Consider the following 14,594-nt stretch of genomic DNA (forward strand, 5'->3'; position numbering starts at 1 on the left):
GTGGGTGAGAGGGGTGGAGAGGTTGAGGCGATTGATGTCTCGACGGCAGTTGGAGATGAAGAGGTTGAGGGAGGGTAGGAGGCCTTGGGGTGGTGTCCAGCAGGAGGGGGTGTGTTGGAGGCGGGAGAAGGGGTCAGTAGAGGGAGGGTTAGGCTCACAGTTGAAGACGTAAGCGTGGAGGCAGAGGAAAAGCTGCTCTATGTCCAGACGTGACCGGTATTCGTTGATGTGTGGGTGGAGGGGGACAAAGGTGAGCCCTTTACTGAGGACTGACCATTCGTCCTCAGTAAGGGGGAGGTCTGAGGGGGATGGTGAAGACTCGGCAGGGCTGAGTATTGCTGTCTCCTCTGGAGCTGCTGGCTGTGGAGGCGGTGGGTGGAGCGACAAATCATGTTTTTTTTCAAGCAACACGTAAGTTTTGGATTACCAAATAACAATTTGCAAATTTCACAGCTTTTAAAAAATATTCTGCATCTCTACTCTCATGTTCAAAGTGATAACTTCAGACTTTCCCACATTATATTCTATCTTCTTGATGCCCATGTGCTACAGCCTGTCTATATGTTCCTGCAGCCCCTGTGCCCTCTATACAACTTACATTTCTATCTAGCAGTGTATCATCAGCAAATTTAGACACATGACGCCTCTGTCTTTTTGTCTGAGTCATTAAAACAGATTGTAAATAGCTGAGTTAACAGCACTGATTTTTGCAGCACTCCACTAGTCACAACCTGCCAGTTTGGACATGTGACTTTTGTGAGCTGATCTGAAGATTTTGGGCAAAGGCACCAAATGAAGCAACAAAGTCCAGGGTGACAATATTGTAATATTGCAACTGTGATGTTCAATACAATTTTCACCTGTGCAAATGTTCATCCAATAATTTGATGCACACTTAGTAATTTGTTTGAAACACTTTTTAGAAAGAGACAGAGGAATCAATTGTTTTCACTACTGTTGAAGTTTTCTTTTGTATTTCAGATATCTAAGATAATTTAAAATTGGCAACTTGACTTCAAGTCCTGCTGAGCTCAATTTACTGACAGAAGTTATATAGACAGTAGGTGGCATTACTGTCCACAAAGCTGTACATATTGCAGTTAAAATCTCATGGGAAATCAGGCAATTTTGACAATTTGAAGAATACTTGCATCGAGGTATGGCTACAAGATTTTTTAAAAGCAAATCCGCAATGTTAGTTTCACTTGCTTAGTAAATGTTCGGTTTTAGTCATAATTTAGGTATAAGAAAAGGGCAGTTTTCCTCCGAGATACAAAACATTAACAAATATCATCTCAAAAGATCCTCACAAGCTAAACGACATCACTTAATTATACCAGATGGCTTCCTAAGACATAGATACGAATAAAGGTTAATATAGATTAAATGCTGCAAATGTCTGCATCTACAGGGAATCAGAGGCTTGTCACTTTAGTGTTGTAGATCTGATGCAGAAGAGGGCATTTGAACCATTAAACCTGGACCAGTCTTTTTAAACAGATGTCTATTAACGACAATCTCCACTCTGTACTGCAACCTAGTTTTCTATTTATCCATCTCTAATCCTCATATTCCAACACTTTCATCAGTCTTCTCTCAACATCTCTTCCTGTAGCCTCTCACATTAATATCAGTATACCGATCTATGCTGACAAGTAACAAAATCCGTGCACTAAAATTTGTGAAAGGAAGAAACAACGTCTGGCTTACCTGTCCAGCTAGTACTGCTAAGCAATAATGCAGGTCTGCCTTGGATGTGGGTGACATTGCCAGTACCAGTATGTAGTTCTGTGAACGCTGTCTGTTCTAAATTAGAGGGCACGGATTCACTCCTAATGGCATGAAAAAAAATGCATCATTAAGCACCTATAATATCAAATTACCGTCATTTCAATTGTGAAAACATTTACTTTTTAAAAATTCTTTCACAGGCCACGGGCATCTCCAGCCAGACCAGCATTCATTGCCCATCCATAGTTGTCCTTGAAAGGTGGTAGTGAGCGGTCTTCCTGAAGCACTGAAGTCCATGTAGTGTGGGTACACCTATAGTGCTGTTGGAGTTCCAGAATTTCAGTACAGTGATATAGCTCCAAGTTAGAATGGTGAGTGATTTAGAAGGGAAGTTGCAGTTGGTGGTGTTCCCATATGTATGCTGTGCTTCTCCTTCTAGAGGGTATAGGTTTGGAAGGTGCTATTGAAGGAGACTTGGTAATTTGCTGCAGTGCATCTTCTGTACCGTGCATCAGTTGTGGTGAGAATAAATACAAAATAAATATGGTAGACGGGGTGCTAATCAAGTGAGCTGCTTTATTCTGGATACTGTTTGGCATCGAGTGTCGTTGGAGCTGCACTCCCTCAGGCAAGGAAAGGGTGTTTCTTCATACATATTGACTTGTAGATGGTGGACAGGCTTTGGGGAGATGAGAGGCAAGATGCTTGCTACAAAATCCTTAGCCTCTGACCTGCTCTTATCGACACACTATTTGTACAGCTGCTCCAGTTCAGTTTCTAATCAACGCAACAACCTGGATGTTGATAGTGGAGAACTCAATGATGGTCATGCCATCAAGGGGCGATGGTTAGATTCTCTCTCATTGGAGATGACCATTGCCTGGTACTTGTGTGGCATGAATATTAATTGCCATTTATCAGCCTAAGCCTGTTATTTGTCCATGTTTTGTCACATCTGGGCATGGACTGATTCAGTATCTGCAGAGTTGCAAGTGGTGCTCAACACTGTGTAATTGACAATGAATTCTAATCCCAAATAAAAACCAAAAGAACGGTGGATGCTGTAAATCAGAAACAAAAACAAGTTGCTGGAAAAGCTCAGCAGGTCTGGCAGCATCTGTGAAGAAAAAAATCAGTTAACGTTTCAGGTCCAGTGACCCTTCCTCAGAACAGACCCTTCCTCTGAGGAAGGGTCACCGGACCCAAATCGTTAACTCTGTTTTTCTCTTCACAAATGCTGCCAGACCTGCTGAGCTTTTCCAGCAACTTTGTTTTTGTTCTTAATTCTAATCCTAACCCACTTGTGTGGCTTATGATGCAGGGAATATTGGTGAGGCAGCTAAAAATTGTTAGACCTAGCACACCAGAAGAGATGTACTGGGGCTGAGATGACTGACTTCAAACAACCACACCCATCTGCCCTTTGTAGATGGCGCAACTCCAAAGAACTGAGATTTTTCTGATTCCCATTGACTTCAGTTTTACTAGGGTTCCTTGATGCTATATCTGGTAAAATACTATCTTGATGTCAAGTCATTCTCACCTCTTACTGTTCAATTAATCTATCCATGTTGAACCAGGCCAATAACAAGCTCAGGAGTTGGGCGCCCCTAGCACAACCCAAACTAAGAGTCGGTGAACAAATAACTGGTAAGCTAACTGACCCGTAATATCACTTTGCTGGTGATTTAGAATAGATTGATGGGAGAGTAATTGGCCGGGCTAGATTTTTCCTGCTTTCTGTGAATTGGTCATATCTGAGCAAATTTTCACATTGCCAGATAGATGCCAGTCATAGGTAAACTGAAACAGTTTGTCTAGTTGTGCAGCTATTTCTGGAACACAAGACTTTCGTACTATGCCAGAATGTTGTCACAGCCTCCTCTGTTTTGTTGTTTAATTGCCCACTGTCATTTACAATTGAATGTGGCAGAAGTACAGAAGTTAGATTTGATCTATTGGTGGGGTTGCTTCCATCTGTCTATTACATGCTGCTTATATTACTTGGCATCAAAATTCATTTTTAGGTAAACCTAGTGCTGCTCATGACATGTCCTTCTCCAATCTTCACTGCACCAAGTGAATCCCTCGGCTTGATAGTAATGGCAGAGTTGGGGACATGTCAGGCAATGAGGTTACAGATAGTGGTTGAATACAATTCTGTTGCTGATAGCTCACAGCGCCTCGTGAATCCCAGTTTTGATTTGTTATATCTGTTCCAAATCTATCCCATTTATTGTGTTAGTGCTGTTTAAAAATAATGGAAGGTAACCTCAACATGAAGCTGGGATTTTGTCTCTGCAAAGACTGGGCAGTCTCCACACAGGCTGGGAAGTATTCTGTCCTGATGCAACAAGCAGTTTGGTGAGGACAAGGTAAAGTTTGCTTTTCCTTCCTGATGGCTCCCATACCACCTGCCACAATCTCAGTTTGAAGCTATATGCTCAAGACTTGGACAGCTCTTATGGCGATGGAAGGTGAAGTACTCCAACCAAAGTACATTCTGTGCCACCTGCTGTGCTTCTTCGAAGTACTCTTCAACACGGAGGAGTGGGGAGCTCTTCAGGTACAGTGATGGTGTCCATAGCTCTCAGAAGGTTCAAGTCCCTCCTGCTCCAGAGGTGACTAACAACATTCCTGATAAGGTTGTTTAAAATATCTCATGGAGGCATACTGGCCATATGTAGTAATCGGAAGGAGACTTTCTTAGCTTGTTTGGCATGTCGTCATGAGAGTTCATAACAGTCCACAGTCACTGTTGTGTACTCCCAGGTCAATTCTTTTCCACTGTATGCCACTACTGTGGCATTTTTCCAGTGCATCTGACCTGCCAGTAGGACAGAAATACCCCGGGATGGTGATAGTTGTGTCTGGGACATTGATTCCTTGAATATGAATATGGCTTACCGTGGGGACAGCTCTCTGAAATACGGCACAAGCTCTCAGATGTTTGTTGGGGGAATTTGCAAGTAAACATTACTACGTTCGTTGTTGTCATTTCCAATCCTGAGAGTGGTCCTTCTGGTTTCATTCCGTTTTCTTAGTCCTCATGGTAGTTAGATACAACAGACTAGCTTACTCAGGCATTTCAAAGGGTATTTGAGAGCCGCATTGCAATGAAACTGGAGTCATAGGTAGATCATGCCAGGAGGTAAGGACAGCATATTTCCTTCACAGAGCATTTGTCTTGGTCTCTGGACATCATTGAATGCAAAATTAGTTTAGAATAATGGCAGTTACATCGCCAGTGGAAATTTTACCTATTGGATTTCAGCATTCATGAAATTAAGCTTGGTATAAGAAAGGTTCATTGTTCACTTTACAGTTACAGTATTTCAAGTTTTATAGAGTCATTGAGATGTACAGCACGGAAACAGATCCTTTGGTCCAGCTCGTCCATGCCGGCCAGATATCCTAGATAAATCTAGTCTGATTTGCCAGCATTTGGCCCATATCCCTCTAAACTCTTGCTATTCATATACCCATCCAGATGCCTTTTAAATGTTGTAACTGCAAAAATATGAAGCATACCTTGCTTTAAATGCATCAAAATCTTTAGCAAGTTTCTTAAACAGTTTATGTTGTAATTCTAGAGGGGTTTCTCTAAAGATGGGAGATGGACAGTCATATAGTGTGGTTGCCCTGTAATAAAACACATTTAATTATAATATATTCACCTCTGTAACTCAACAAAATAGATAACAGCTAATTTCTTGCATATTCAGCTGAAAAATAATATTCTTAGCTTTTCTCATGTGCACTCTCAATTAATAACCCTGAACTAAGTGTTATGTATAAGTCCAATGTTTACCATTATTTTCTTTTCATTATTGTTATTGTTAGATTTGTTTCTTCAACTTGTATAGAGCGTCATACAGCTCTCCATAAACACCAGGATAACAGTCAGAAACTTTCAATTTATGCAACATAACTAGAGAACAAGCAGACCGTATTGTTACCAACCTATCCTAAATGTAACTTATGAATACTAAGTACAGCAAACTTTTTATCAACAGTTACTGATGGAAGGAGTGTGATGGTTCATCAAATTTTCCAGAAATTAAGAGGTATGCATAACTGCAGTAAACCCTGACCAAGAGAAGCTTCCAGACATCAACATCCCTCAAAACATCTATGTAAAAACATTAACCCACCTTCTAAAATCAATGTAAAAAATATAATGCAGGAGGTTACACATTTTTATTATACTTTATTTACAGCATACTCAGACATTGTGGTAGTTTGCGGTATTTGCGATGTATAATTTTTGCCGGTTTATCAAAAGTGCCAGTTAAAGCATTGCTTGTACTAGATTCCGATTGTTGCTCCCCCAGTTCTAAAGCGTTAAAGCTGGGCTTACTGTTAAAGTAAATCAGGGCAGGACAGGCTATGGTTGCAGGATACAATGGTAAAATATACGTTGAATCCAATGTTTGTGGTATGACAAATCATCTTATATACTCACTTGATATTCCAGTTCACTCTCAAGTCTTCTTTCATGGCTTCAGTGACACATAGATTTGAATCAGAGAGCTTTCCAAAAAAATGTTCATACCTATTTTTTAAAAATTCAAGCATATTAAAGCATAGATCAAATCACAAATTGCACAATTGTAATAAATACATAGTTCCTTCCTAAATAGCTTGAAAGTAGCGAGAAGACAACAAGAGCAAATGATTGAGGCATCCACAATCAAAAGGTAGGAGATCAAATCTTCACCTCAGAATGGTTCGGACTGAGCAAAATTAGAATAGTTCCCAGAGGATGCTGACATACTTTTGGTAGTCCCAGAAAAAATAAATAACTGAAAGATATAAAGTACAAAGGATATTTCGGAAAAGCAATTGAGTGTAAAGTATCCATAGTTATAAACCAAATTAAGTTTATAGTGCTTGTTTTATTTAATTGTTTTACATACAATAAAGTTTTTGCTTAAATACATGAAATCTTGTGGTATCGATCCACTAAAACAAGGTATTCGGATGTCTCTTAAATGTTAATGGTCCCTAGCAGGATTGTAATAATGTATTAAATATTTAAAAATTATAACTTTCCAGTTTATGTTTAATATTTCTATACTATATGGAAGTCTGCTTGTGAAAGGCATTCCCCTGGCAGCCTCCTCTAAAGGAAAGCTGCATTATAAAAACGTTGAATTTACCTGAAACACCTTCTGACAGAAATTTAGGTGTCTTCAGTGTTTAAAAACTGTTGCAGCATCCCTATCACATGATGTACGACACAGTTTTTAGGCGTAAAAATTCCACCTTCAGTCAAGATTTGGCCTCTGGGCTATTCTAGGGCACTATTTAATCCATTCTAACAAACTCACTCACTCGTGCTGTAATCCTAAATTTGAAGCAAGGTTATTACATTTTTATAAAACTTCAAACTAACTTTATGGAGTTTTTTTTGAAGAGATAACAGAGAGGGTTGAAGATGTGTAAATGAGGCATTCCACAGTGCCACACAACACATTTGTTAGGAAAGTAATTGGAATAAAAGGGCAGTAGCAACATGAATACAAAATTGGCTGAGTGATAGCAGAAAATAACAATTAATGGGTATACTTTTTAAGATGGAGAAAGGCTTGGAATGGAGTTCTCCAGGGGTCAGTATTAGGATCCTTGCTTTTCCTGATCCAGATCTTTCAAAGTTTGTGAACAACAAACTTGGATGAACTGAAAATTGTGAGGAGGAGAGTGTAAAACTTCAAAAAGACAAAGACAAGTTAGCAGTTAGTTGGTAGATGGAGTTCAATGCAGAGAAGTGTGTGGTGACATATTTCGGTGCAAAGATAATGGAGGGACACTATAACATAAAGGGTACTATTCTAAATGTTGTGAAGGAGTAGAGAAACCTGGGTGCATAAGTCATTAAAGATGGCAAGACAGGTAGGAAATGCCATTAATAATGCATACACTATTCTAGGTTTCATTAATAGGGGGCATAAAGTACAAAAACAGGGAGCTTATGACGAATTTATATAGAACACTCATTAGAACTCAGCTGGGAGTCTTACTTCAGGAAGGTCAGAAATCACACAACACCGAGTTATAGTCCAACAGGTTTATTTGAAAACACAAGCTTTTGGAGCCTCACTCCTCCTTCAGGTGTTAGCGAGAGAGGCACTATCAGACACAGAATTTATATGATCATCAGTGGTGTGACCCTTTGATCTGTTACTTATAAATTGTGTCTGATGCTACCTCTCTCACTAACACCTGAAGGAGGAGTGAGGCTGTGAAAGCTTGTGATTTCAAATAAACCTGTTGGACTATAACCTGGTGTCGTGTGATTTCTGACCTCGCCCCCCCACCCAGTTCAACACTGGCAACTCCACATTATTACGTCCGGAAGGATGTGAATGGTTTGGAACAGTGCAAAAGAGGTTTACAAGAATAATTCCAGGGATGAGAAACTTCAGGTATGGGGATACACTAGAGGGGTTGGGACTGTTTTCCTTGGAGAGTAGGTGGCTGAGAAAAGATTTGATAGAAGTCAAGAAAAGTCAAGAGAAGTCACTCAAGAAAACTTTGGTAATTGGCTCCTTAACTCTGACCTAGCAAACTACATTTTAACTGAAGTGTGATATTACTGCATGATTTCAAACGTTTGTCGCAATCAAAGGGGTTTTAAAAAAAAGGGAGAGCCAATTCACCCCTCATCACCTGCTTGTAACATTACATATATTGGTCACGTGGTTGGTAGCGAAGAAGAAAGCTCTATACTCCAATAAGCTATCAGTGGACTTGTCAAAGTGACAAATGGAAATCAGTCCAGAAAAGTGTGAGGTAATGCATTCAGGAGAGGGCAAGCAAGGCACGGGAATACATTATAAATGGGAGAATATTGAGAAACACAGAAGACAGCAATAGGTATAAATTCTTCAAAGGTGGCAGGATGGATAAATTAGCTGGACAAGACAGCACAGAATACCTTCCTTTTATTAAGCAAAAGCCAAAGCTATGATGGCAGGGATATTATGCTAAAATGGTACAAAACAACGGGTGGACCTGAGTTATCGTTCACTTCTGGTCATGCATTTAGAAGGATATGATCAAACTAGAAAGGATTCACCAGGAATGGAGGATTTTAACTATGAGACAAGCTTGGATAGGCTGGGGGGCCATTACCTTTGGAACAGAGAATGCCAAGTGGATTTGTCACTGAGGTGAATACATTTTTAAGGCCGCTGCATAGCATGGCTAAGAAGGATTTATTTAAGAGAAGTCAATCATCAGGCAGCATAGATTTAAGACAATGAGCTGGATTACAAGGGAGCTGAGAATTTGCTTCACCCAGAGGGTGGTGGGGTCTGGAGCACACTGTCTGACAGGCAGAAACACTGTATTATAAAAACCTAGCAACTTGATTTGACAACAGTGTCAAAACCATTCAACAGACTTATCTTCTGTATAGAAAAACATGGTTAGGTACCACTAAGTAGATAGCAATGCCTTAACCATTTGTGTGCTGTAAGGTCACTAGGACCCCTTCCATCCTTATCAAGGGGAGTGCTAACATTCTCTCCTTTCATATTAAGCAAGTGAAGTGCCATAACTACAGTTAACGGACTAACAGCTGGAAAGTGGGATAAGGCTGTATTGTTTTCTCAGCTGGCTCAGACATATTGGGCCAATTTACCTTCTGTTGTTCTGGAAACGTTTGTTGTTTCTACTATGATATACGGAACAGTAAAAATAAGATAATTTAAGACAGAATTAAAAACAGAATACATTGTAACCTCTCCAGTCTGGAAATCCATTGTTCTGAAACACCAGGTGTCAAGGATTTCTTTCAGTGAACCTTCTTGTTTCTGCTTGAATGGAAATGCGCAACATCAGTATTTGGATAAATAAATGAACTTTATTTGTGCTTTAGAATGTATTTTATTGATTTGTGCTTCAGGTAAACATTTAGAACTGTAGTGTTTCTGGTTCATGCAGTTTGGCATTCTAAAATCATTCTATGATTCAGAAAATTCGGATTTTTCAAAATGACTTGGGGGGCCCCCAAGAGCTTTGGACTGGACAGGTTACAGAGTAGTAGTGAACTGCATATCAAAACTCATTCAATACAAACCATTTGGCAATCAGCACAATGGGATGATGATCTCCATGTGTCAAACTCATAATGGTGTAACCATAATTATGCCAGTCAATAATAAATTTACTTCCTCTTAGCAAACATACTGCCCATACAGCGGCAATAGCAGGGAGGCCAGGTGGATTCTGTGTGTAAAACAAAGAGAATTTCCTACCATTTTATTCAAATAGTTCAGTAAATAGAGCCGAAAGTATATTAAAAAACTCAACGTTTTACCTGTAGGAGCATGTACGAAGGAGCATCAATCTTTAACAAAATGTAACATATTTGTAAAGTCTGCACAAAGACTTTGAGCCCATACTGAAAAATCTTTGATCCAACTAGAAAATATAGAAACAAACTTTAATCATCTGAAGTTGGTCTTTACAAAACATATACAAAATATCTGTATCTTCAAACAGATTATTATTGTTTGTGAATGGCAAACTAACTATAAATGTTTACTGATATCCAATGGACTTTGGAGGATAGTTATATGAAGCAATAATACTTACATTTCATTGTCGTCATGACCTCTGTTATGTAAACTATGTTAATCTTGTCATTACTTAAAATATCTCGATGAGGTTTTGCACCTGAAAGAAATTCAGACAAAGCCATTAAATATCTGAAAGAAACGTTGCCCATAATGGGCTTTGAATGTAAACTTCAAACTGACTGCACAGTTAATAGTCAAAATCAAAACACAGTCATGGTGATTTGACGGTGGAAATGCTGTTGGGTTGCATGTGACAACACTTCTGAATTCCTGAATTCAAAAAAAAAGTCTGAAATGGCTCTCGGGACGCAGTGATAGTGTCCACAGCTCTGAGCCAGGAGACCGATATGAAAGTCCCATCTGCTACCATCTCTGAACAGATATATTAGCAACAATATCTAAAAATCTGAAAGTCCACGTGTTTAAAAGGAAATGTTTCGAAGTAAAATACTTTTTCGATCCTACATTTTGGCATTGATACGAGACGAACAAGGGCAGGACTTTCACAGGGTCCTGGGGAGCACTATCGAACAGACAGACCAAGGGGTTGAGGTGCACAGTTCCTTGAAAGTCACATCACAGGTAGACCGGGTGGTAAAGAAGGCATTTGATACGCTTACCTTAATTTCTCAGACCAACGAGTAAAGGAGTTGAGAGATCATGTTGTGGTTGTACAGGATGTAGATTAGCCTACTTTTGGAGTACTGTGTTGCCCTGCTATAGGAAGGATATTATTGAATTGGAGGGGGTGCGGAGAAGGTTTACAAGGATGTTACCAGGACTGGAAGGTTTGACTTATAAGGACAGGCTGCAACCTTTTTCATTGGAGTGTAGGAGGTTGAAGGGTGACCTTAATAAGGTTTATAAAATTATGAGGGGCATGGATAAGGGGAACAGCAAAGGTCTTCTCCGTAGGGTAGGGGAGTTAGAGGACACAATTTAAGATGAGAGGAGAAAGATTTAAAAGGGACCCGAGGGGCAACTTTCTTCCACATAGGGGGTGGTTTGTATGTGGAATGAACTGTCAGAGGAAGTGGTTAGTACAGGTACAGTTACAACATTTAAAAGATATTTGGACAGGTACATGAATAAGAAAGATTTAGAGGGACATGGGCCAAATGCAAGTAAATGGGAAACCTGGTCGGCATGAAAGTTGTACTGAACAGTCTACTTCTGCACTGTATGATTCTATGACTCTATATTGCACAATGTGTCCCTTTTAAAAAAAGCCTTTCCTTTGTTTGTTTGTTTGTTCAATAATTCTCAGAGTACAATAGCAAGAAGGTCGTATTCAACTCGTATAAGATAAGGTTCAGCCTTAGCTGTATATTGCATTCAGTTCTGTGCATTACATTTTAGAAATGATATAAAGGCATTAGAAAGAGAAAAAGACAGTAAGTGCATAACAGGTTTGCAAGAATAATTCCAGGGGTGAGGAATTTCAATTATGAAGATAGATTAGTGAATTGGGCATTCTTTCCTGTGGAGAAATGAAGGCTGGGAGGAGGTCTGATTGATGTATTCAAGATCGTCTGGGGTCTGGACAGAGTATATAGGGAGAAAATGTTCACACTCGTGAAAGATCCGGTGTAAAAAGGCACAGATTTATAATGATTAATACGAGAAGCAAAACTGATTTGAGAACAAACATTTTCCACACAACGAATGGGTTGGGTCTGGAATGCACTGCCAGAGAGTACGATTGATACAGGATCAAGTAAGTCATTCAGCAAAGAATTAAACTATTCTTTGCAGGGTTGCAGGCAGAAGGCAGAGAATTTCACCGGGCGAAAGTTTATTTGGAGAGCTGCGACCAACACAATTGGTTCAACAGCCTCCTTCTATGCTCCAACAATTCTGCGACTCTGTAGGAACTTTACTGTCATCCTTCCATCTAGATGAGATGTTGGACATACATCAAAACATTTGGGATAACAAGGTGTAGAGCTGGATGAACAGAAGGGTCTAGGTCCGAAACGTCAGCTTTCCTGTTCCTCTGATGCTGCTTGGCCTGCTGTGTTCATCCAGCTCTACACCTTGTTATCTCAGATCCTCCAGCATCTGCAGTTCCTACTATCTCATCAAAACATTTGGGATGTTTCACATGGGGCACTTTTGCTAATGGCTGGAGAGACCAGTCCGAGAGAGGCAGATTCTGCCATGTGCAAGGTGGTCATCAGGGTGTTGCTGTAGGTTGTTGCTTTTAAGTTGGCACCAGTTGTCAAGCTGCTACATACAGTCAAAGAGCACAGAAACAGACCCTTTGGTCCAAACAGTCCATGCCAAACATAATCCCAAACTAAACTCGTCCCACCTCTACAAAGTGGCAAGTGACATTCGCACCACACAAATGCCAGGCTATGACCATCACAAATAAGAGACAATCTATCCACTGCCCCTTGACATTCAATGGTGTTACCATCACTGAATCCCCCACTATCAACATCCTGGGGGTTACCATTGACCAGAAACTCAACTGGACTCACCACATTAACAGAGTGGCTACAAGAGCAGGCCAGAAGCTGGGAATACTGCAGCGAGTAACTCACCTCCTGACTCCTCAAAGCCTGTCCACCATCTACAAGGCACAAGTCAGGAGTGTGATGGAATACTCCCCACTTGCCTGGATGGGTGCAGCCCCAACAACACTCAAGAAGCTTGACACCATCCAGGACAAAGCAGCCCACTTGATTAGTACTACATCTACAAGCATTCACTCCCTCCACCACTGACGCTCAGTAGCAGCAGTTGTACTATCTACAAGATTCATTTCAGAAATTCACCAAAGATCCTCAGACAGCACGTTCCAAACCCTCGACCATTTCCATCTAGAAGGAGAAGGGCAGCAGATATGAGAACACCACCACATACAAGCTCCCCTCCAAGTCACTCACCATCCTGGCTTGGAAATATATCGCCATTCCTTCACTGTCGCTTGGTCAAAATCCTGGAATTCCCTCCCTAGTAGCATTATGGGTTAACCCACAGCAGGAGGACTGCATCAGTTCAAAAAGGCAGCTCACCACCACCTTCTCAAGGACAACTAGGGATGGGCAAGAAATGCTGGCCAGGCAGCGACGCCCACATCCCACAAAAGAATTTAAAAAAAACCTGTCTGTTACTGGCCCATATCCCTCCAAACCTTTCCTATTCATGTACTTATCCAAATGTCTTTTAAATGTAATTGTACTCACATCTACCACTTCCTCAGGGAGTTCATTCCACATGCAAACTACCCTCTTTGTAAAAAGTTTGCCCCTCATGTCTTTTTTTAAATCTTTCCCCTCTCACCTTAAAAATGTGCCACCTAGTCTTGAATTCCCCCAGCCTAGGGAAAAGACAACTACCATCAACTCTATCTATACCCCTCATTATTTTATAAACTTCTACAAGGTCGCCTCTCGATCTCCTATGCTCCAGTGAAAAACATCTCAACCTATCCTGCTTTTCTTTATAACTCAAATCTTCCATACCCAGCAACATCCTGGTAAATCTCTTCTGAACCCTATTCAATTTTATAACATCCTTCCCATAACTGAGCAACAAGAACTGGATATTTCAGAAGAGGCTCTGCCAATGTCTTGTGCAACCTCAACATGATATCCCAACTCCTGTACTCAAAGGACTCAGCAATGAAGGTGAGCATGCCAAACACCTTTTTAACCACCCCGTCTATATGTGACACAAACATTAAAGAATCCCTCTGTTCTACAACACTACCCAACACCCTACCATCAACTGTATAAGCCCTACCCTTGTTTGTTGTACAAAAATGCAACACCTCACCTTTATCCAGATTAAACTCCATTTGCCATTTTTCAGCCCATTGACCACTTTGACCAAAATCCCTCCGTAATCCTAGAAAGCCTTCTTCACTGTCTACAATGCCATCAATTTTGGTGTCACCCGCAAACTTACTAACCATGCCTTCACTGTAACCCATGTGGGCCCATATTGGGTCATTTCCCTGTGCTGTTGGGCAGTGTCTCTGAGCTGTCAGAAGTGAATTTTAGGAACTTGATTCTTCAGTATTAGCACAGAACAAAGACTTGATGATATAATGTTGTTTGAAAGAACACAATCATGGTGTTTAAGAATCTTCGGGTGTTATTAGACATGCAAATGATGCATTTACAATAGTTTATACCTAAATACTCTTTCTGCAATGACATGTAATTGCTTGGTAATCAGCTGCCTATACTGTTTCAATCAGAGATAGTAGGAACTGCAGATGCTGGAAAATCTGAGATAACAAGGTGTAGAGCTGGATGAACA

The 14,594-nt window shown here is 40.4% G+C and overlaps 1 protein-coding gene and 1 non-coding gene across 2 annotated transcripts in view; both read right to left on the reverse strand.

Annotated features, from left to right (window-relative positions):
- The window catches only part of alg1 (ALG1 chitobiosyldiphosphodolichol beta-mannosyltransferase), a 37,558-nt gene that overhangs the window by 15,688 nt on the left and 7,276 nt on the right, over positions 1-14,594 (reverse strand). The window contains exons 3-8 of the mRNA XM_048609756.1: positions 10,336-10,416; positions 10,058-10,161; positions 9,818-9,966; positions 6,197-6,286; positions 5,263-5,373; positions 1,711-1,832 (exon numbers count right to left, since the gene is read on the reverse strand). Of these exons, the coding sequence (XP_048465713.1) occupies positions 1,711-1,832; positions 5,263-5,373; positions 6,197-6,286; positions 9,818-9,966; positions 10,058-10,161; positions 10,336-10,416 (657 nt within the window). The remainder of the gene's footprint in view (positions 1-1,710; positions 1,833-5,262; positions 5,374-6,196; positions 6,287-9,817; positions 9,967-10,057; positions 10,162-10,335; positions 10,417-14,594) is intronic.
- On the reverse strand, positions 9,153-9,279 carry LOC125485720. The gene has a single exon (XR_007264428.1). It is a non-coding gene; the product is annotated as a U6atac minor spliceosomal RNA (small nuclear RNA).

This window comes from Rhincodon typus, chromosome 21 (genome assembly GCF_021869965.1).
Source record: "Rhincodon typus isolate 14 chromosome 21, sRhiTyp1.1, whole genome shotgun sequence".
Classification (NCBI taxonomy): Eukaryota; Metazoa; Chordata; class Chondrichthyes; order Orectolobiformes; family Rhincodontidae; genus Rhincodon; species Rhincodon typus.